At 44.5% G+C, this 23419-nt stretch overlaps 2 protein-coding genes and 1 long non-coding RNA gene across 6 annotated transcripts in view; 2 read left to right on the top strand and 1 right to left on the bottom strand.

The window, feature by feature from the left end:
* CNKSR2 (connector enhancer of kinase suppressor of Ras 2) overlaps nt 1-9344 on the top strand; it is a 206460-nt gene extending 197116 nt beyond the window's left edge. For all 4 annotated transcript variants that reach the window (XM_039714276.1, XM_039714277.1, XM_039714275.1 and 1 more), the window contains 2 exons: nt 5299-5495; nt 8417-9344. In XM_039714276.1, coding sequence (XP_039570210.1) covers nt 5299-5495; nt 8417-8632 — 413 coding nt within the window. In that variant the 3' untranslated portion in view covers nt 8633-9344. The remainder of the gene's footprint in view (nt 1-5298; nt 5496-8416) is intronic.
* Nucleotides 9345-10130: 786 nt separating this feature from the next.
* On the bottom strand, nt 10131-14647 carry KLHL34 (kelch like family member 34). The gene is made up of 2 exons (XM_039714281.1): nt 14125-14647; nt 10131-13983 (listed from the first exon to the last, which is right to left on the bottom strand). The coding sequence occupies exon 2, from the start codon at nt 13870-13872 to the stop codon at nt 12085-12087; it is 1788 nt and encodes a 595-aa protein (XP_039570215.1). The 5' UTR covers nt 13873-13983; nt 14125-14647; the 3' UTR covers nt 10131-12084.
* A 213-nt stretch (nt 14648-14860) lies between these two features.
* LOC120504610 lies at nt 14861-21695 on the top strand. The gene is made up of 2 exons (XR_005628081.1): nt 14861-15316; nt 18762-21695. It is a non-coding gene; the product is annotated as an uncharacterized LOC120504610 (long non-coding RNA).
* Nucleotides 21696-23419: the final 1724 nt, after the last annotated feature.

The raw sequence follows: 23419 nt of genomic DNA, 5'->3' as shown, positions 1-23419 counted from the left end.
TTATTAGTTAGCTTGTGGCAGACCAGGGTGTCTGTTCCCAACACAGACACATCAGGGTCAAGAAGGAAAAGGAAAAAAGCACCCATAGGTTTGTGCACCCAAGGCTGTTTTATCTGACTTGAGACCATTTCCCAGAGGCCTGGGATGCTTCTTGTTTTGGGGGAGTATTTACTGCATTTACTGTTACTCACAGAAAGTGTCTGGGACACTTGAGGTAAATGCCTCCCCTGCACAAAAGATGAAGCAAAAAGGTGTAGCTCTCAAATTGGAATCAAATCTTTGGGATTTGGAGGGAGAAAATAACATGGCAGCTATTTAATAATGTAATTAGTGATGTATTCTAACAAAATTGCCTCCTTAATATCCTGAGAAAGCTGGGGTTAGCTGATTCCTCTGCCAGAGGGAGTGAGCTCACCAAAAGGAGTGAAAATGGAAGTTTAAATTTCAGTGGAGCCTGGAGATTTCAGTCTGACTGTGCCTTGTTCGCTTCCTGTCACAGACTTCACAGCAGCTTGGCTTTCTGGGGATTTGCAGAGGTTGGTACTTCTGCTCAAATGCAGGGCTGACTGCAAAGAGAGGAGTGGGCGTGTGTGAGAGGAGCTGCACAGCGAAGGAAAGTGCGTCACTGAGCAGAAAAGGCAGCAAACAGAAAAGAGGAGAGGGGGGAAATGGAGAATTCCATCCAGATGGCAGTGGTGCCCATCAGTCAGGATAAAAAGTCTAAAGGCAACGGGGTTGAGCCTGGATGGTGTCTGGAGGCACTGGCAAGGGCCAGAGGGCCCCAAGAAAGAGCTTTGATCCTTGAAAAATATGCCCTTGTTGGCAGAGTAGGTGACAAAATGGATTAACTATCCTTACACAGGCAGTTCTGTTCACCCAGCCCCACGTGAAATCATGGGCTCCTCTGGTACCTCACTGAAAGACAAAAACCATACAAGATTTTGGCAGCTTGAGCTTTAGCAGAAAAGTGAATCACTGAAGTGTAGGGACCTCCACTGCTGGAGGTTATTTCATATATTTAGAGCAGATTTATGAGAAGTGTGTGTCTAGAGACTCTCTGTGTCCAGAGAGCAGTGTGTTAGCCAGCTGGGCTGCAGTGACCTTCTACAGGGTTCTAATTCAGTACCATCCTCCTGAATCATCAGTTTACATGGACCAATCATCTCTTGGTCCACGTAAATACCAATGGTAACTTTCTCTCTGGTCACTTTTCACAGAAGTACCTTATGCTCTTATGATCTTGCTTTATAAGAGAGAAATAATGGAAAGATTTATTGCCAAACAGAGCCAGGAGGTGATTACACTTTAGTGCATCACAGAGCCTGGTGCATGCTCTTCTCAACAGCAAGTGACAACACAGTATGAGAAATCCCACCAGTTTTTCACTGAATGCCAAGAACCCAAACAGTTCCTGACTTGTTGGAGTTTCACCTACTCAGCCATAATCTTCATCTCTCTCTCTCTCCTGAGAAAATGTAGAAGTAGTTACAAATATTTACTGCATTCTAAGAACTGAGGGCAAAGTACAAAAAGTTCAGAATCTTTTCCTGCAGAAAGCAGAACAGTGAAAAATAATAATAAACACAATGTTTACTAGATAAATGTATTCATTATCTCCAGAACTGAAGCAAACAGTTCTGCATTCACTTGAAGACAGCAGGAGCTTCTTTGTTACAAAATTCAGTACCTGTATATTCTTGCATTTGGAAGACAGGGTTCTCACCGGATTTAGATCCCATGTGTTGCAGTTTGTGCGGCTTTAATTCTCCTGAGTTACAGAGTTGTTCAGCTTTCTGTGGGGCAGGGGACAAAATTACAGCTTCAGAGAAGACACCCTGCTTTTCAGCAGTATGTGGAAACTGTGACCTGACAGTGCATTCAGAAAAACAGCAAAGATGCAACCCCCTACTCAGCAGCTGAATGAGTGTGAAAAACAACTGTTGTGTTGGCTGCTGGTCTGAGGTCACCTGCAAATCCTATTAGACCACATTTTCTACTTAAACAAAACATTAGCAGAAGTCTTATTCTTCCTTAACAAGACATACATGAAAGCATGACTAGCATGCAAATGCACCAATTTTAAAAAAGAAAATATGTTTTAAGCTCAGCTCTATATCTAACAGAATACCTCAGCTGCTTTATGGTGCCAAGGGTTTCACCAACACCTACAGGAAATCAATCAAAGGCTCTAGCAGAAGGCTGAGGGAGGGGAGCTGTGTGTGTAATCTCATTCCCGCCTACTGAGAGCCATTGAGAGCAGCAGCACCACCTTCAGCATTTCTCTGGAAAATATTAAGGTTTGGGATGTGTTTTTGTGCCGCCCACTGCCCTCTCCCCCACCATGGGTGAACAAGGCATCTTGCCCTCTTTAGAGCTTTCCCAGCCTCAGCAGCAGCAAGGCATTTAAGGGACTTGTTTTTCTTCCCTCCTCTTTCCTCTTTAGGAAATCCTGTCCCCTTTTTGATGTGGTGCTCGTGGTGACATCACCGAGTCAGGGACAGAGTGTGGGGGAGGCAGCCCCAGCCTGTGGAGGTGATGTTCTGATGCCTTCCAGAAACCTCCTGCCAGTGTTCTGCTGCCCAACCCAGGCTGTGTCCTGCCCCCACAGCCCTGTGCCCTTCCTGAGCAGTCTCAGAGCTGTTCCCATTCAGGGCAGGGCAGGAGTGCTGTGTCCACGCTCCCTCTGAGGCCCAGCTTGAGCAGGGGGTGCCTGTCCCAGGGGATGAGCCCTGAGGAGCACCAGCCATGCAGATCCCAGGCCAGCAGTGTGGGGCACAGGGTTTATAATCACAGGGGCCATGTAACCGTCCAGGTTCATTAAAGGCACTTGGCATTCAGTACTGAACCTTAGGGTTGAACTCAAATGCTGTATTTTGCCTTGATGGGGAGTTGCTGTGTTTTTGGAAGCCATGGGGTTTTGATGTCAAGCCTGGGTGTAGTGGCTGGTTGCTAATCCAGGCTCTAGATAACTCTAGCAAAGTGAATGTAGATGGTGTGGAGTCAAAGTGCTGGCCTGCTTCTTCAGCAAGCCATCCCTGTCCTAATCCCCTCAGGGTGCAACCTTGGCAGTGCTGCTGGGGAAGACACCTGAGGAAAGATCTCTTTTGCCTTGCATAGCAAGAGATGAGAAAGAGAGAGAGAGAGAAACAGGTGTCAGATACTCCTGTGAGACCAGGAGGGAGTTTGCCCTTTGCCCTTTAGCAAATCACTCCCTCCACAGCTGTCAGACTGGTGGACATCAGCATTCAGCAACAAGAACTGATAGAGAGAGCCCAAACTTCTGACCTCATTGCTGCATAGACTTCTTAAGAAAGCACAAAAATCAAGACCACAAAAGATTTTAACCATTCTCTAATTATTCAGCTACTGAATGTTTTGCCCTTTAGCCCATTAGATGTTTTAATAAGAAAGAAAATTACAAGAAAGAGAAAAGCATCTAATTTCTATTTTATTTCAGTTCTGGCCACCATTGACAGTGATGAACCCAGCTCACCAAGCAGGGTAGCACAGGATGGGATGATTTGGGGAGCTCTGTGCAGACTCAAAATAATTCCATCGATAAAGAGTCTCTAACCCTTCTTCACTTCCATATCTCTTTAAAAAAATTTCAAATGTGTGCTTTAAAAACATTTGCTCTCTAAAAGGCCAAAGGAATAAACTCATGAGAGAGAAAGCAGGATTAGTTGCTGATTGCAAAATTCTTGGATTGTATAAAGATCTGTACAAATGCAAACACTTTTTTGATGGGGTGAGGAGATTTGGGTTTCTGGAGTTCCTGCCTGAGCCTGAGGAGAGTTGTTGCCCTACTCCATAGTATGGGCTCAAATGGGAGGTGGCCTCTTGTTGGACTAAAAATGCCACTTCTAAACACAAACTGTCTTCTCTCTTGGTGACTGATAACAAAACCTGTAATCACCTGAGGACACTGTGGTTCTTCACTGAAGGGTCCCTCTGCATGTGGCAAACTTCCAGCCATCAGAAATGACTGTCTTGGAGCAGGGTCAGTCACAGGGTAAAGCTGATGCTTGGAACCAAGCTGCCTTCCTGCAAGAGCCTCTAGGAAAGCCTCTGGAGGACACGGGCACCTTGAGCCAGGAGAACAGGCAGCACTGTGAAAGCCGGGGAGGATCCTTGCCTGGGCATCCCCAGGGCTCTGCCAGCAGCCAGGAGGCCACGCACAGGCACTGGGTGTTGCATGAACGTGTGTCAGTGTGCAGGGGGCAGCAGGGACAGAGCTAAGGGACAGCAAACACTGTCCCACGGGCTGCCCTGGCTAATCCCGATCCCCTCTCGGCGAATCCTGACTGCACTGGTGCTTGCAAAGCTTGTACGGAGTCACCAGTTTCCTCTGGGGGAAACATTGTCTGGAAGGTTGAAGTGGTTTGATGTTTTCTAAATGAAACATTTCAAATGCTCATATCAGAGTAACACTTCATGCCCAGCTTTTGCTTGGTTTTGCTTTTAAAGAAGCAAAACCTTTTTTTTTTTCTCTTATTTTTTTTCTTTTTAAATGCTTTCGATACTAGTTAGAACAAATATTTTAAACCTGTAATAAATAAATACTTCTCATATTTCTGTATTTTGATATAGTACATAATAAATTTTTTTTTTTTTTTAAACCAAACTATAATGCAAACAGCTCTGTTTCGGTTTGCCATGCTGCCAGGTCATGGCTGTGCTCTTATATTTAGTCTCCAGTTTGCTGCTGAACCATGAGGTAATAGTAAAGTAACAGACCAGCATAAGTAACAGCATTACTGACTATTGAACAGCACCACTGAGTATCAAAAATAAGAGACAAAAATAAGTGGACTTTCTTAGGACATGTCATTCCAGAGCCACCATCACATATTCTTGAGTGCTGCTATCAGAACTGCCAGTCTGAGATGTGATCCCTGATGGGCTCCTAAGCAGGATGCTTCCAGGGCTTCCTCTGCTTGTAACAAGGAAGTCACCAGAACCATGTAACTGCAGTACCAGAAATCTGATTTCTGGTACTAAGTCACTCTAACATTATTGCACCTTGTATGTCTCTTTTTTCCCTATTTCTCTGCATGTCAAGTTTTTACATTCTTGAAAGATTTTCTCCCTTTCTTGTGAAGTCAATAGCAAGAAGGAGCAGTCGCAGCGCTCTTTTCTGGAACTTAGGAGGTGTGAAATATTCTCTTTATGGTCTAGTTAAACCTGTTAAACATTTGGCAGAGGTTTTTGATAGGTCTTCATGTAATCAATTAATGATACATTGTTGCTTTCTCTATTTCTTCCTCCTTTTTTGTTTTCCCCTTTGTCTCATTACAGTTGAAACTATAGAGGAAAAAACAGCAGACTCCTTGCAAGATTTGTACAGAGCCTTGGAGCAGGCCAGCCTGTCTCCTTTAGGAGAACACCGGATTTCCACTAAGCTGGAGTATAAGAAATCTTTTATAAAGAGATGTAGCGATCCAGTAGTCAATGAAAAACTGCACCAGCTGCGAATTCTGAAAAGCACTTTAAAGGTGAGATAAAACAGGGAGGAAAGATCCTGCCCCAGGGTTGGACGGGGCTGTATTGTACTGAGAGATTATTGTGTGCAGCTGGAGTCCAGGCTGAGCCCAGTGTGCAAACAAGGGAGACACAGGGAAGCACTGCTTGAAAAGAAGAGGAAAAATGTGCCTGGGAGAGCAGTCAAAGTGAGGGCATCAGTTTTAGTTTCTTTATTTTCTTGTCTTTAATCTCAGTCAGCTGCTCCTCCTCTAGCTAGTTTAACAGAAGTTGACACCAAATTATTGGAGGAAACCTTAATCCCTTTTTTGTTCCTGAACGTTTTGATTTACCAAAACACATTCACTTTGTAATTGCCAAAGTCTAAAGTTAAACAAAGCCAGCCTTTAGAAGGGAGCAGTATCTCTTGCAACACTTGACTGTTTTCTAATTGATGTGCTTGTCCAGGAGGAAACTGTGTGCTTGCTTTCTGTGTAAACTGATAGGATTGTTGTATTTAATCAGTAAGATTGATTAAATAAGTAGTGGTAATGATAGATCTGAAAATTTATATGGTCATTTTAAATGTACTACAGCTCTTTTAACCTCCTTGTCAGCTTCCTTTGTTTGTTACAGCAGTTTCAGTTATGCCCTGATAGAGATTTCAGCAAACAATATGCTGGATTTCCTCAGGGACCCTGTTAACTATATTAAATTACCACATTTTAAGCCACCAGATAATTGTACAGTGCATTTTGTAACAGCTTTCATCAAAGAGGGCTTTATAAACATTAATTAATTTAGTTTTCTATCACCTAGAGAAGCATTTAGACAATATTATTTTCATGCTGTGATGCTCCCATCCTGAAAAGAAATCCTGCATGTGCTTAACTTTCTGTACTGTATCATCTCCTTGAAGGCAACTTGCATTATTATCTTGGTATGCGAGTCTTTGCAGGATTGAAGGCTGGCAAAAAAGGGCAACATTCACAGCTGTCCATGACTTCTACAAGCATGAGAATCTGAAACAAAACCGCAGTGCTCTCACACTCATTGGGGTGGCAGGAGGTTCACACTGTAGCTGTGGGTTTGTGCCACAGTGGGGGGACACACCTCAGCTGTGGGTCAGCACCAGCAGCCCGCTGCTGTGCTCAGTTGTCTCTTTGTTAGTGGTTATTGATGCCTGAGAGGCATTGTACCAGTGCCTTCCTGCAAATGAAAATGCTTTCCTTCAGCCAAGTCCAAAAAACAGTGCAGCCTCTTGATCCAGCAGGTGCCTGGTTTTGTGCTCCTCTGGAACTTCTTTCCTTTGGACCAAGCAAACACAATTTTTTTGTTCTCTGTCCATGAGCCATATTTTCTAAGCCTGTCAGCACTCTTGTTTGGACTGTGATTGGTGTAAATCGTTCTTATGTACATGAGACCAATAATGGAAAATGTAATGGCAGCAAGGAGCAGATAATTGATGTTTTCTGCACAGAGCAGTGTAGAGAGACACGTGCTTGGTTTGCAGGGACCTCAGGGTAACTTGTGACTGGCTGCATTACAGCCCAGAGCTCCACCTCTGCCATACTACTGGCAATGGTATCAACCAGTAGCTACTGGTGTTACCTAATCAATTAGCCTTTCTTTTTATCAGTGCCTGTCATTTCTCCTTCCTGAATGCAGCCAATTGCACTGGCCTGTTGGCACTGATGTTCTGAACTCTTCTTGAATTTTATCCTACATAATAATACCCAGAGACAGTCCTCTAAATTGCTTCTGGCTCTTGATAGCCTATCTTCTAAGTCATTAATGAAGATCCCTGTGCTTTCTATCTTGTGATAACACAGAATCATTCTGCTGTCATTGAGTATGAGCCGCCTGGCTGGTAGTGCAGAGGTGTGGGACCAGCCACAGAAATAAGTTATGGCAGCTCAAGCAGAGATCTGGTGATCAGGAATTCCCATGGTTTCTTTTCCACAGCTTGTTTTCAGCTTGCCCTCTCTTTCTGGAAATGAGTACTCTAGCAGGCAGTGTTAATTTGATGTTGTTTGCACAGCAATGAAAGCACTGCTTATGGAAGATGTCTCTGACCCCTCTGATCTGTCCCATCATACACAGCTTCATATCTCCCCTTGCATGCTACCCAGAAGGATTTAACATACTCATAGTATGGCCGTGGAAAATGTGAGTTAGCCATGAGGAGTGTGAAACCCACCTTGCAGGGAGGTTGGAGGGGAGATTACTGCTGGTGGCCATGCCATTCCTGTGTTGAGGAGCAATGCTGGAAACCTCAGGTGTGTGTTAGCTGTGTTTCCATCACCAGAGAGGGTTTATGGTACAGTCACTTCCCCTGCCTCCATGGTGCATAAGGAGGCAACCAACAATGTTATATTTTCCCTTCTTCTGCCTTCTCTTTGCCACATCAGTGGTAGAAGAAGAGGTTGCAGCCAGCCAGCCCATGGCATGCAGTAGTCTGTAGTGAGGATGAGCTGTCATTCCCATGGGACTCTTGCACAAGCCTTTGCAATGCAGAGCTCTGGTGCCCCCATGACAAGCCTGTAAGGAGCTGGAGCTGTGCTGTGTCCCACACACCCACACAGTATTTCTGATCTATCAAGAGCAAACAGATGGCACTTTGTTGTGTGAAACCCATCCTGAGAAATGCAAGCAGCTAATAGCAAACAGGGCAGGGCCTGCTTTTTGTGGGGCTGAACAATGGGGCAGGTGGGGGAATAGGAACTCTTACTGAGGGTTCTGGACACGGTGAGGGAAGCCCAAGCCCCACAGGGGAATGTGGGACACCCTGTACAAAGGGCTCCAGTGTGTGAGTGCTCAGAGATCAGATAGTCCTGTGCTCTCAGGGGTCTGAGGCTTGAGTTGTACCCTCCATTCTCTGCTTCCACCCAGTGATTGATTTTGTCAGTGACTCATCACTTCCATTAACTCTTTGCTTGTTCCTTTTCTCTCACAGGCCAGGGAAGGAGAAGTAGCCATTATAGATAAAGTTCTGGATAATCCAGCCTTGACGTCTAGAGACTTTCAAGAATGGAAACAAATGTACCTTGATCTCTTCATGAACACCTATGAAAGCAGCCCCCGGAGGGACTCTGTTAATGGCTCGTCTGAGGTTGAAGCACTTATAGCCTCGCTAGCACACACTCACTCTTACATAGAAACACATGTATGAAAGTCTCTTTTTGTCCATTTGCTACACCCCAGCCCTTTACTTAAGTGCATAAAGTAGTTTTTATATCAATATGTGAGAGCACTAGTAAATTATATTTTAATGTTACTCAGCTATGTGAAACCTTCAATGGTCAACAACACCACTTCTTTAATGAGGATTTGTATATTTTATATGCTACCAATGCTCTGCTTGTGTTTACCTTCTCTCAATTAAAAAACATGATCTTTACCTATTGAAGAAAAGGATTTAAAAGCATTTTTGGAAGACTGTGGCCTTCATGCAGGAAGTTCCACATGCTGTAAAGCTTTTGTTATCAAAGGTCAGTTTTACAATGATATTTTATATTATATAATTCCAGTATTGCATTGCATTTTTGGAGTGCAGGTACTGTTTTGGTGGTGGGAGAAAACCAATTTTTATATTTCATGAGAAACTCTAGGGTTTTTCTTAAATAACAGGGAAAAGATGTAATACAGTGGCTGTGTTTCAGTTTTGTCAAACACATAAAAGGGTGAAATTCAGCAGACAAAAAATTACTAATGAGAGTTTAAGTGTCAAAAGGTTAGGTCTTATTTCCTTGTGCTTTTTTTAAAGCCTGTTGCTTAGGTTTACCACCAGTGCAAAGGGATGCTGGTTTGTAATATAATTAAGACCGAATTGTGTGTTGTCTCTTAATCACATTAGGTTGATTCACCAAAAAAAAAAAAAAAAAGTCATGGTACTGTGATTGATGAAGCTTTTGCACTGAAGGTATCAGTATAATGTGCAGATTTTGCAAAAGAGAAAATATAGACTTTCAACATCATTGGTAGCAGCATTTCTTTAGACCAGAACAGCAGCAGTGGAAAAGGTTTCCAATGAAATGCTTCAAATCTGAGATGCTTTGAAGATTCCCACAATAGAAAAGGAGTGAATAGGATTTTTCAAGTAGTTTCCTATGTGTTTTCTGAGCTGTGAAATTTGGCTGTATTGTATGCAGGGATAATGTGTGATGAGAGCAGAACTGAGCATGGAACCTGAAAAATAACCAAGGAGTAAAAAGGCCTCTGGTTTGCTTTTGAAGGGGAAGGGATGTCTCTGGCTTCTGCTGAGTTCACAAGCCAATTAAAATGTTTTAAACTTCCATGAGATTTGTTATCTGCTGAAGACAACCCAGTGAATATGAGGGGAAATAGCTCCTTAGAGTTAGGCACATGCCTGAAATAAAAGTGGAAGGGAACTCTTAAATCATATATTTACTTTTTATGGACTTGGTTTTGAAAAATGTTAAGAGCATGACAAAATATTTCTGCTGCTCTTCAGTATTTTGCTGCGTAAGTTAGGACTCATGACATGATTTAATAATGCTCATGTGGAAAGGAAAAGCCTCCTTTATACTTTAGTGAGTTGTACTCTTAACCAACCTGAGACTATTGCCTGTACAGCTCAGTGAATGTACTTTAAACTTTATGAACTCTGATATTTCCTGGCAGTTATATCCATGAAGGGATGAAGGAAATCTTTCTCTCTGTCTTTCTTTCTCTCCCCCTTTTCTCTCTTGCTCCCCTTTTTCTTTCTTTTCCTCTTTCTAGCCCTCATTTTCTACCTTGTTATTGCGTTTGGATTGCAAATGTTCTGCAGATTTTGCACAACTGTACAGAAGAGTGGCCTTTCTGTAGCCCATTTTCAGTAATCCTATATTCAAGTTGTCTGGATGACAAATCATGTATTAACATTTGTATAGAAATCTGGATCCAGTGTAAGATTTGTACTATTAGAAGAATATTGTTTGTATAAACTGGACATTTATTTACTGCATGGGTACTGACTTGTATATTAAATTTGTGAGGTTTTTGTAAATTTCTCTTAAAAATGCTTGACTTGAAATGGATCGTGCTATTGTTCCAAGCATTTAGATTCTCTTGCTATTGTTTTACTGGACCAAAAGTAAATATATTCATATGAAAAACTCTTTATATCTGATGGATGTATATGCACATTGTGTAGTTGATTCCTTGTCAAAACCAAGGCAGTTCAGAAGAATTAGATCTGTTGCTATGCAACAGCCATTCTGCCTGCACTTTACATTAGTAAAGTTAGCTTGATTGCTTTAAAGGTGAAAATTAAACATTACAGTTTTTTTAAGCTAGTCTAGTGACAAAGAACTTGTGTCCTCTCCATTGTGCTGCCTTCTTTTAAGACTATTAAATGTTCTTCTATATATATTTTTATTGTATTAACTCTCAGCCTAGAAAGGGAACACTGTAAAATGAAGTACAATAAATTTAGCTTTTAAATTAACATCTGTGGCTCAAGATTCACTTTACTCTATACCAAACTGATTCTGTGGCATCTGACCATTTTGTCTGCATTTCACATATCCATGAATCTTAAAGTGCCCCAGTGTGACTTCAAACGCTGCCAGGGTGGCCAAAAGGGAGTGACACTACTGCTGATTTGTATGTAGGCAGACACTGAGTAAAGACTTCTGAAAACCTTCACTTAGCTCCCTCCCCTTTGTACTCTTTGATGAAAGTAAACCCTTTTTGACTGCAGGGTTCTCTCGTGTAGCAGTTCAACAGCAATGAAGCATTTTACCCTCATGAGCAGGTGTGGTAAAACAGTGTGTGGTGCCAAGGTAAATGCCAAGGCATCAGTAACATCCTGTTACTCCTGTAGGAAGCTTCTTGGAGGCTAAGGATAAGGATACCCACTCAGTTCTGGCCATCTAAGCTAGCACAGGGTTTGGACACAAAATAAATGCACATCACCAGTAGTGCGCATCTTTAAAATAACACCAAATAAATATCTGGAAGGTGTTCTACAACAAAGGCCACTGAGAGAGAAATGGCTTCTATCAGACAAACACTGTTTTAACTTTCAGCTGTAGCTGAGTCTATGCAGTGAAAAGTCCATGCTTTCTGTCCAGTAATTTCATGCTGGTTAGCTAAGACATTCTTGCCTAATAAGTAGTATATCAAATAATACCTTTTCCTTGGCAATACTTGCTACTAATTCTTGTAGGCATCAATTTTCTAGTCTTTATACAGCTCTCTTTTCTTTTGCTTAGCCATAGCATAAAAACTCAATAGCACTTACCAGCTGGGGAAATTACCTCTGATTAAGAAAACAGAAAAGACGGATTATATTTTTTAATATATGAAAAATCCCACTTGCAACACCTACTAATTGCTATCTAGGTATTATCCAAAAGTCAAGGATTACAATTCTCACTCATCGCCTCGAAGCATGCTACTTGCTACATCCTTGCTCAGTGAGATCAGCTTCCAGCTTTACAAATCCTCAATGTGTTTCCTGTGTTGGAGCCAGATTTTTTTGCCTGTTTCCACCAAGCATTTGGCTTATGCAAGCAAAGCTTCCACTCTCACATTCAGAGCCACTGCAGTTTTCTTCTTCTCCAGGACCGTCCTGCTCGCTCATCTCCTGGGATGGATATTCCTCGGCATGGGAGCTCAGCAGTTGGGCAGCTTCTTCTGGTGGCTGTCGCTGTCCTGCTCCTCGGCCACCTCGGAGAGCTGGAGCACGGCGCACTGCAGCCCACACCACGGCAGAGGGGCCTTGCAGATCTCTTCCCAGCCATCGTTGTCGATGTCATAGCCAACCACGTCTTGTGTGGACACCTCCAGCGAGTTTTGCCATTTCTTTCCCCCAATAAGAAGAGCTGTTTCCTCTACCACTGCCAGGCCGTAGGAAAATCGATCGTAGATCAGTGGTTTCAACCGAGTCCATTGGTTTTGATCCGGGTCATACCTTTCTATTTCAGAGAAAGGTTCATATAGTCCCAGAAAGGTGAAAATGGATCCCCTGATTGTTGCCATCTGATGCCCAAACCGAGCGATGCTCATTGGGGCACGTTTCACCCACTGCCCTTCAAGTGAGCTCAGAGAATAAACGTCACTGCTTGTGCTGGCTGGGGCCGAGTACTTGCCCCCAGAGATGTATATGGTGTTCTTGCAAACAGCACTGGCATGACCATGTATCCTGCATGGCAGTTCCCTGGTCTTGGTCCATCTATCCCTGCTGATGTCATAGACTTCCACAGATGAATGCAGCGACCCGTCCTCACCCCTTCCACCAATGGCAAAGATATCCTTGCCTAGGACACAGCAAGAAAACTGGCATCTCTTTTCCAGCATGCCCGTGATTTGGGTCCATGTGTTAAATCTTGGATCATACCGATGGACCTTGTTTGTAACCAATAAGGTCTTTCCAATTTTAGCATCACCCAGGGTACCACTTTGTATTTCCCCTCCCAGGACATAGAGGAAGTTCCCCACCACACACACGCCGTGGTTCTGCACCCTGTCCTGCAGCTGCGTGAGGGTTCTCCATTTGTGATTGTAAACATCGAAGGCCACCACATCGGTGACAAGTCCCTCGCTTGCTGTGCCTCCCCCCAGCAGAATGATCCGAGTTTTCTGGTTCCTCAGTGTGGTGGACTTATCCTGCAGGACAGGCTGTTTGAATCCAGATGTGTGATAATTTATTGCTTTTATGATCATGCACTTAATACCTGCTGAGAGGGACACTTCTGACTGTGTGTAGGTTTTTCTCAGCTCTTCCACTGGGATGAGACCATATCTTATGTGCTCTAAAAGGCTGCTTGCATGATCCAGCCTGGATTTATCCTGCTTCAACCATAACAGGACAAGATTCAACAGGCGGCATTCTTCCACCATGGGGAGATCTGGTGATTGAATCACTGCTAGCAAAGACCTGAAGTTCAGCTCAAGAAGTCCTGACAAATCCATGTCCAGAAGCTTCCAGACATTTTTGATAATGTATTTTTCTGCAGCTGCTAAGGCATCTGGCAGGTAGAACCTCCTGGCCACATTGGCAGAGTAGCAGCAGTTTTCCAAGGCAAGATTGTTAACTAAGTACTGATTGCACAAGGCAATAGCATCAGTCACTTGCAAGTAGCTTGCAGCTTCCAGGGTATCCTCCAGGCTTTCAAAGGAAAGGGGCAGCAAGGATGTGTAAATGAAATCCAGGATGTGCTGGAGCCCAGTGGGTGAGACAACTTGTAGGTGAATGACACTGGCTTTAGACTCTTGGGTATAACTTTTGAACATGGCTCGGAAGTAGTCGCTGGAGCATGCCAACAAGGACTTGTGTGCAGGAAACTCGTTTTCTTTCACTTTCAGCAAAATGTCACAGAGAAAGCCCTCTGATCTCAGGCTCTGGTACTGGGCGAGCACGGCGGTGCAGTGTGCTTTGCAGTAGGACAGGAAGTAGCTCATGGCAGACAATGCAATGCTTTTCCCTTGAGCTATTAGAGCTAAAATGCAATTAGATATTGAAACAGCTGCCTTACTCAACAGCCATTACTTGAATGCCCAGCAGACTTCCAGCTGTTAGAGAAAAGCCCAACCCAAAAAAAACAAGTCAGTCTCTTGCCTGACATATGGGGACAGTTAGTAGATTTGTAGTGAATTCAATTCATTCCTTTATAGAGAAAATAGCTGAATGTGTATCAGCTGTAGTATGCTTACTTTTCTTGCCTCCACAAGCTGTGCAAGGATGAAGGGTCCACAGCTGTGCCGAGCACTTGCCTGGCTGGCCATCAGGTGACAGATGAGGGAGCTAGGTGACGGTCCCAGTAAATGGCCCTTGGTGTCTGCTCAGCCGTCGCCCCCAAGCCCTCTTGCTGCTCGGGCAGACCAAGGGGATCCTCTCTGGCTGCCAGCGCGTGGCTCTGAGCAGACACGGGCGAGAAGAGAGCGCCGACTTTTCTCCTCTTGTTTGTATTTTGAACTCGGATCAGTTCAGACGTCACCGCCCTGGGACAGCAGCCCCCTTTCCGTCCTCTTTCCGCGCGGTCCTGGGAGGCCTCAGCCGGAGATCAAATCAGCACCCAGGGATTATTACGGGAAGATTTTCTGAGCCCATAAATCTTTCCCCGGCAGCCACTAAGACAACCAAAATACCGTGATTAGTCACTGGTTCGATTTGACATGCATTTCTGGCTCTCTGCTTCACGTGACCCCTCCGTAGCTCACAGCTACCAGAATAGCCACAGGCTCATCCCCTCGTCCCCCTCGCCTGGGAGCCAGCCCTGGGCGGGCGAGAAATGGGGCCAGGGACTGGGCAGGCAGAGGAGCTTCCAGTGGCAGCCACAGCCAAAGCAGCTGACTTGGAATGACCTGGCTGGAAATCACAAGGGTAACACATTCGCACAAAGTGGTGACAAAAATAGATTCCCCCAGTTCGGCCATAATAAACCAAATTCTGTTTATAGAGGAGGCTTTGCATAATTGTGCTCTCAGTTACCAGCTGGGAACAAACCCGGAGCCCCCAGGGGTGGGCCAGCGCTGTCTTGCTCAACTTTCTCACTTTCAGTTTGTCCCAATTAGAAGCACTTATACAGGGATTATCCCTGATTTTCACCTGGGCACTTCAGGGTCTAATTTCTACCAGGAATAGCAGCTCTGGGCAGGCTACACATTCTTACCTCTTAAAGCTTGCTTTTATTTCTTCTTTTTTTTTTCCTGCGTAACCCTGGGTGAAGGTGTTCAGGAATCTCCTCCTGACACCTTTCTTTCCAAATCAAACACCCTCAGGACTTGCTGACCTTGCCAGGGTTGATAAATGCCTGATCATTTTGCTGCACTGTGATCCAGCAGACTTGGGAGCAGAGAAGGATCCCACAGGACTGGAAAATTTCACTTTTTGCTTAAGCCCAAGGTAAAGCCTTTTTACTGTATTTGTTTATACTTATTTATGTGATGTCATAAAATTCTGGCTTACCTCTGTAGCTGAGCAGTGTTTGGAGCTGACTGAATCCTAATATGGACTGTGCATGCTGTGTGACTGTCCCAGTGAGCTTAAACTGTCTTGCTAAACAGACTGATACCTACACACGCTCTGCTCTGTTTGTGGGGAAGGACTCCAAAAACTTTTTTTTTTTTTTTTTTTTGTTGCTATATAGCTGTGAAAATTGATTTCCTGCTTGAATCCACTTTCCATCATGACATTATGGACCACAAATCAGGATCTTGCTAAAAGATCTTGCCCTTTGCTGGCCACACAACACGTATGGGCAGTAGGGATGAAGGAGAAAAGGGATGCTTGTTTCTTTTTCCCAGCAGTTTTGCCAATGTCCAAGTTGGGACAACTCTAAGGTATTTCAGGTGTTAGTGAAACTGTGCAGTCGATTCCAAGCTTCAGTTTTGATACTTCTCCTGTTTTGGAAGTAGTGACCAAAGGCCAGGTACCTCTGTCACCCCTCAGCAGTCATGAGTCCTGGTGATGAGGGACCAGGCCTTAAATGCTCCCACTCGTGGAGATGCTGCTTTCCCCAGTTAAACCCCACCAGGTACCAGATTTCTATAACACAAGGTGCAGATAAATCTCCCCTGTTTTAATACAGCAGGTGGGCACTGCACACCACAATTTCCCTGGAGCCTGAGGTGTGAGACAGCAGTCCTTGTCCTCCACCAGCCCTTGGGCTGTGCTGCCAAAACTGCTCTGACACAGCCAGAAGTGATGCACAGGGAGAAAAACCCAAAACCAGAACAGCAGAGGGGCCTCTGTGGCCCAGGCCAGGTTGTCAGCCTCCCTGACTGGTGACTCCCAAGCAGATGTAGCACAGCAGAGGTGAGCACTGGCTGGAGGGGCTGGGGAGGCAGCACAGGAGAGACCCCGTGCACAGAACCACAGGACCTGGCTGCTGAAGGGCTGTGCTGGTACCACAGGGTAGCTGGGACCAAGGACACAAATCAGTCCCACCTCCCCAGATCCAGATGTACCAGAAAGAGGTCAAATGCATGGCTTGGCCAGCTGAGGCTGTTGCCAGCAGCAGCCAAGGAATTATTTCTGACCCCCATATGGCACTCCTGCCTCCCAAGTGATGCATTCCAGACAAAGGCAATGTGCCTTTTCCTAACCCCCAGCACCAGTTTGGCTGGAAAGTGTGAAGTACCAGCACAGCTCCAGCCACAAGCTCTGTCATTTTAGAGAGGCCAAGCCAGGCTCAGTCTGAGCATCCCTGCCTGTGTCCAGAGTGATTCCATGTTAACCCAACCAGGTGTGCATCACTTGCTCTCCCAATGAATTCCATCCATGGGTGGCTGTTTGTACAGGTCAGCTGCTAACACTGACTGAACTGAACTGATTTAACACCAGTGCCAGGTAAGAAGGTCCCATAATTGTATGCAGATTTGCTGTGCTATCTCTCAGACCTACTTCATCTTCATGGCAAGCCAGCTAATGCAAGTAGTAAGAATCATAATCCTTATAAAGCTGTTTATTTGCCTGGAGATTTTTTTTTCTTTGGCTTATAATTGAAATAAAATCACATCCTTTCCAGTCCCTTGCTCTGGAGTGATTAAAAAAAATATCATTATCAAAATGAGGTTTTTCCTTGCTTCACTTCCAGGCAGTTAGCCTTGTCTAACTAGGGAGCCTGCTCAGCCAAGACCCTCCTTTGTCAACAAACAAATTATCTTCCTGCAGAAGCTCAGGTCTCCAGCACCTCTGGAAGAATATTTAACATCCATTAGGAAGAGAACAGACGGTGACTAAACAGCTGACTTACAAATCCCAGCATGAGACCTAGCACTAAGTGGGATGCAGTCAAACCAGGATCTTATTTTCCTTGGGTATAATTTGGAAGATCAGATCTAATGTTTCACTCACTAGATGATGCTTAAAATTAGGGAAATATTAGTGTTTCAATGATGCTGATTTGTTTGGAATAGATAATACATTTTTAATCATGTGCATCATTTAGACTTTAAATTAGATTTAGAATTCAGGCTTTCAGCATATTTTCTGTTGAAGTGATTGCTCTATTACAGTAGGCAGTCTGAAATAAAAAAAACATTCAGATGTGTGCTGTGAAAAATGTTGGCTTCCACACATGCAGGTTTTTTGCTATACAAAATTGAAAAATGGCCCAAGTTGCAATGCCATGCTCACTTTAATATTTCAAGTAGGCCATCGGTTAATAAACAATTGAATTGTTATTTTAAATGTTGCCAATTTTTTTTAAGGGGAAAGATTATAAAAAGAGTTGTGCAAGTGATACTAAGCTCATTACTAACAAGTGGCTTACTGTAAAATATTTGTTATAAAAACCCACAGCAGAGGATTACGAGGCTACATTTTGTTCCAAAAGAAATTAGTGCAGTCCAGAAGACAACAGATTAAATATTTCAGATGCTTGATAATGTACTGCATGAACAAATAACAGCAAAATGAGCCAAGTTATGAGTATAGCCATACAGGTTTCCTAGAAGTGCTAATCAAAAAGATCATATTGATTTAAGTTGTCTTGTAAAAATCTTTGGACTACAGTCTGTTCTTCATCCTTGAATAAACATTCACAGTAGTATTTGGGTCAGCACATCTATTTAAAGCAAAGGATGTTTAGCCCAGGAAAGCAGTCCTTAAGAGCAAAATAGTAAGAGGGAGGAATTTTCATGCAGTGTCTGGTGAGATCACGTCTGTGTATAAAAGCAAAAGAGAAGGTTCCCAGCTTGCATGAGGTGGGCTGAGGCTGTGAGGGTTCCATTCAGGAAGGGGGCTGCCCGTCAGCAGGCTGGGGCTGCCAGTGGCTTTAAGCACTGTCCCAGTGGTGCCCACAGGCCACTGTCCCTGTGAGCTGGGGCAGCAGGAAGGCAGCACAGGGCAGTGCCTCCCCCAGCCTGTCAGAGAAGTTCTGCACACCCCCAGCACCCTGTATCCACCCATGGCCACCTCAGGGGGGTCTGTGTCTGGCAGCAAAAGCTTTGAGTGCAAGGCTCCATCTGCCTGTGGGGAGGAAAGAGGTTTATCATGGCCACCTCAGGGGGGTCTGTGTCTGGGGACAGTGCTAGCAACAAAAGCTTTGGGGAGAAAAGAGGTTTAGTAGGGTCAGGAGCCAGAGCAGGGACCCCAGTTTGCTGCAGGACCACGGTGCTAAGCCATGGCTGCGTGGCACTCTTCTGTGTTCTGTGGAAAAAGAGGAGGAAAGGAGGAACTACCAGTGGCACACCTGGGCTGGGAGTGGCCAGTCCCAGCTGGGTGACTCCAGCACAAGCTACACCTGTGCAAGAAAGCATCCTGTGTCAAATTGTGAAAGGAAACAGAAAATAACAGACTTTCAATCAGACAGTGCCTCATTTATTTCCTCTCTCTGTTTTTTCAGGTTTCGTTTGCCTCCCATGAAGACAGAAGCTGTTCTAGCTTTCACTGCCATCTCAGTGGGTTAGACATGAGCTTCTCTGGTGAATAAAAAATGAGTTAGAAAATTTTAAACTTGGGTTCCCATTCCAGAGCAACTGCAGTGGGATGAGTCAGGCACTGCTGCCACAGGATAATGAAGGAGAATGTGTATTTTAATGAGCCCATTTCAGAGCAGATGCACTAATAGCTTTCACAGCATCTCACAGCTGAGGGTGGAGGGCTGCTTGGGGTTCATCTGCTCCTGTGATGGCCAGGTGGCACCAGAAATGCTCTGCACTGAGCCCTGGCTTTCACCCCTGGGCAAGCAGTGCTGCTGGGGCAGAGAGGGACCTGCACCCCTGCCCAGGGGCATCTTCCCTCTGCATCCAGCTCAGGGATCCCACAGACACCTCTGGCTGCTGACCTTGCACAGCTGAAGCTGCTGAAGCTGCTCTGCTCATGGGTCCCTTCTGCACGTATGGAAGCCCCTCTGCTATAAAAGGAACATTTCTGACCCCTGTGTGGCATTCCTGCCTCCCAAAGACCTTGGGGCTGGTTGAGCTGTGTTCCCAACCTTTGTCTGCTTGGATTCATGTAGTGGCAACAGCTGCAGCTTGGGCTGTGTGACCACTCATGGCAGGAGAGCTGGGCTCTCCCTTCTGCCCTGCCCTGCACACAGCCCACTCACCCTGGCCTGATCTCCATGGAGATACATGCATCCAGCACAAAACTCCTACAACTGGGATACACACCTCAGGTCCAAGAAAAGGATAAGGACATGGGGACTAGCCTCCCACAGTTCAATCATCTTTGAATGCATTTACTTGTAGAAGGAGGATGAGTTTTTATAGGCATAGAGATGTAAGGCACAACCAGTGCTCTGAGACCACAGAGGAGAAAACTGACATTTTCCTGTACAGGGACAACACAGAGGTGAACAAAGCTGCAGTGTTGTAAGTAAAGCTGCATGTCTCTGCAACCAAGGTGCTTTTCACATAACCTATGAGGATTCAGCTCTACCATCATCTTTGATTTCCTAACATCCATGCAAATGTTGTCCAAGACATGGATTGTTGGTGAGCAAAGTAAAGGTTACAGTGCAATCAGCTGCTGTTGCTGCATGGGACAATGAGGTCCTGATGTCTACACTCAGCTGGTCACTGGAAGTGTTCCTGAAGTCTGTACACTATTGTCATCATTGTTGTGATCTCTGTCAGCAGCACCACCACATCACTCAGTGAGTTGGACTTGGTCCTTCCATGGTGTGTAAGTCTCAGGCTTATCCTTGGCACTGAAAGGATTGCACCTGCACATGCTGATCCTTTTCCATTTATTCACAAGCTCTCAGGTTTGAGAGTGGGAGAGCACCCATGGGTGAAGTGCAGCTGGAATAAATTGCACATGCCAAAGGATGAAGGATGGATGACAAGCCCCCAGGTGTCTAGAGGGCTTTTTTCCCTCAATGGCTCCTGACTGAATAAAGCCATACTGGAGCATGACAAAGGCACTGATGGGATGTGTGTCATTACCCCCCTAATTTCATGAGTTACTGACTGGTGTGTGACTAGCAAGCCTCTCTGATCCTTTGTCAGGCTGATCTCAGAGCCAGTCTATAATGGCATAAGGTACTGGTGGCCCTGCTCACCAAAATGGGAGAGACACAACTCCTCCACACCAGACACAGTCTCTAAATTCCATTCCTGAAGAAAATTCCTAGGGTAGTTACAGAAACTGTGTATGCCACATTTTCTTGCCCAGGCCAGTGTCCCAGCAGACCATGCAGGATTTCAGTTATCTTCCCTCTTTCCCTGGTGCCACCTGGGCATGCCAGAAACTGTGGATAGCAGTGAGCCAAAACCCTCATCTCCAAGGCACTCTCCAAGAACCAATGTACTATGAGCTCACTTTTATTAATTTTGAGTTCTTATGACAGGAACAATGCAAATATTGACTCCATCATGGGAGTGCAAAGGTTTGCCTGCACAGAAAAAACACACGGTATGCCCAAAACAGTTGTTCTATATTCAGTAAGTTTATTTTGGTCTCATGTTGGGATTGACATAAGTGACTCTTGAAGGGAGTGACCTCTCATGCCAAGCCCCAGCAGTGTGCACCAGTGCAGCAGCATCTTCCTGGTACAACAGCAGAGTTTTCAGAGGACCTTTGCATTTTGCCTCATGTGGGAAAATCATTGCTCTATGTTAGTTCTTCTGTCACACCCAAGAAAGGAAACCATAGACAAGTGAAGAAAAAGCAGGTGAAGAGGACAGATGGACCTAAAACTCTTTGGGGCAAAACTCAAACTTTGAAATGTCTATGAGTAACACACCTTGCCAATACTGCAAAGACTTACTGGTCCATTGGTCTTCCAGGTGGCCCATCTCCTCAGGCAGGTGATATCTCTCTGCAGAACCACGGGTGGCATATCTCTGCAGAACCACGGGTGGTGTCTCTCAGCAGAATTTCAGCAGAATGTCTGACACTGTGAGTCAGCAGCCCTTGGAAGCCACTCCAGCCTTGCCGGGGCAGCCAGCAGTGCCCCAGGGCAGGCATTCCTCCCCAGGAATGCTGGTCAGCCAGAGGTGTGGGCTGGGCTGGGCTGGCAAAGCTCCTCCTGCAGGAAACAAACAGTGGCTTTGGGGGTGAGGGTGGGAATACAGTTCAGCGGGATGCCACTTCTGCCAGAAAATTCTTAGTCCTCACACAGAAAAAGCCATTTGCACCTTCCTCCTTCGTTTAAGAAAGCAGTGCTGATGTCAAGGAACCTCCTCTGATCCCAACAGAGTCATGTCCAAGGGGAGGATGCTAATGAGAGCTGAGGCTCAGTGAGAAATGTGGTTAAATGGAGCTACCACACAATCATGTCAATTCCATAGCCTAGCATTGAAAGGAGGAAGAGAATAACAATAAATATATATGCCTCAATTTTTAATCAATTTTTTTAAAATTACAAGTAATGACATAATTAATATTTTCTGGAGGTCATTCTAGGACAGTAATACAGTGATTTAGGCCAGCTTGACCATATTGAAAGGGTGTGACTATGGCTTCCCTACCTTTTGTCCTCTGCCAGTCTTCCTCTTTGCTGAACCATGGTCCAACAAGCAAGTTACCACAAAGAAAATTTCCTGATTTGCACTGTGAAAATGACCAATGTGGTCAGAAGAAACCTGATTTCAAAAGGTGATTCAGTTTATATGTGTAGAGCAGTAGATAATCTCTCAGCCTGCACCTTCACTTAGCTCACAGTAACATATGAATATGCCCACAGCCCTGGCAAAAAAAAAAAAAAAAAAAAGGAAACAAAAACAAAAAACACCAAAAGAAAAGTCAAAATATTAACTTCACAAATTAGACTGGAGGCAGAGTTTCAGCCCATCATTGTACAGGCAGATACTGTGCACTGCTGGTATAGCACTTCATTACACCAGCTAAGCCAAAACTTCTAAAAAAATTTATTGTATTAGGTAAATTCTCCCATACTTCTCAGCATCAGCACCATAACATAATTTCCAGGGTTTGAAGATTGCAGTGTCTGGAAAGAAAACACTCAAGTTCAGGACGTACCTTGAAATAGCCATATCCACTCACTTTTGACACACACCAGCTGTACACGTAAAATAAACAGTCTGTGCAATCAAACTGCACACCCTGATATTTCTGCTACTCCTGACTGTGATTTAGAGGCTGTAAGTTGAAAGTATAAACAGAATATGAAAGCCATACAAGTCACCTGTCTGTTTTTCCCCAAGCAGCTTTATTTGCCTTTGATGATACAAAATTACTCTTAGAAGTCTAACAGATCTTCTGCAGGGAGCTATGTTTTGCAATTTTCTTCAAATGAACCTTGTGGTTGAATAAGTGTTTTCAGCCCAAAGTTTACAGACTTTTATGGAAATAGAGACTGGTTTTGGTTCCTTCAAAGCCAACAGAAATTTTGTCAGCAACTCTGGAACAAGCAGAAACAACTTTCTTAGCACAGAGAAGCTCACGAGGCTGTCTCAGCTCAATTTTTCAACCTTATATGCCAGCTTTCTCACCTGATATTCAGGGTATAATCAGCTCCCAGTGGTCCTGTTAGAAAAAAGGCCATTTTAAAGATCAGACCCTTTACAACTGAGCCCCTTATCTCCTAGAGAAGAGTCTGGTGAGGGTTTCTACCTACAGCACTTTATTTTTAATGGGTTAACTCTTGCTCTGTAGAGATTGGCAGTGGCTTGTATGGAGTGAGCAGGCCCTGGTGAGCAAGGCTGGGGAAGGGCAGCAATAATCTCTGCTAGGATGTTCTCATTCTGCAGCCTCCACTGATGCTTCAGGGAGCAGATCCTCGGGCAGCAGTGTTATGTGGGTGCCCCTGCTGATCTCGCCTGGGTTACTTCAGAAGCAATATTGTTTCCTACTGCTTCAAATTCTGGCAATGTTTAATTAAATTATTAATAAAAATAATTAATAAAAAAGGTTGATTTCTTGGGGTTTTTTCCCTGCTAGTCAGATCAGGCATTCTCCTGATCTTTCTCTTATTTCCTGAAAAGAGTTACTGGAGAAAATACTGCATTTCTACAGCTTCTGGAATTGCAACACATTGCCACAAGTCCACGAAAAAAAAAGCATTGCAGAGAACTTCAGTTCCTACAGGCCATT

Source organism: Passer montanus, unplaced genomic scaffold (assembly GCF_014805655.1).
Source record: "Passer montanus isolate IOZ18808 unplaced genomic scaffold, ASM1480565v1 scaffold3, whole genome shotgun sequence".
NCBI classification, from domain to species: Eukaryota; Metazoa; Chordata; class Aves; order Passeriformes; family Passeridae; genus Passer; species Passer montanus.
The sequence above is the reverse complement of the archived record's forward strand: the minus strand, read 5'-3'. Positions and strand labels throughout refer to the sequence as shown.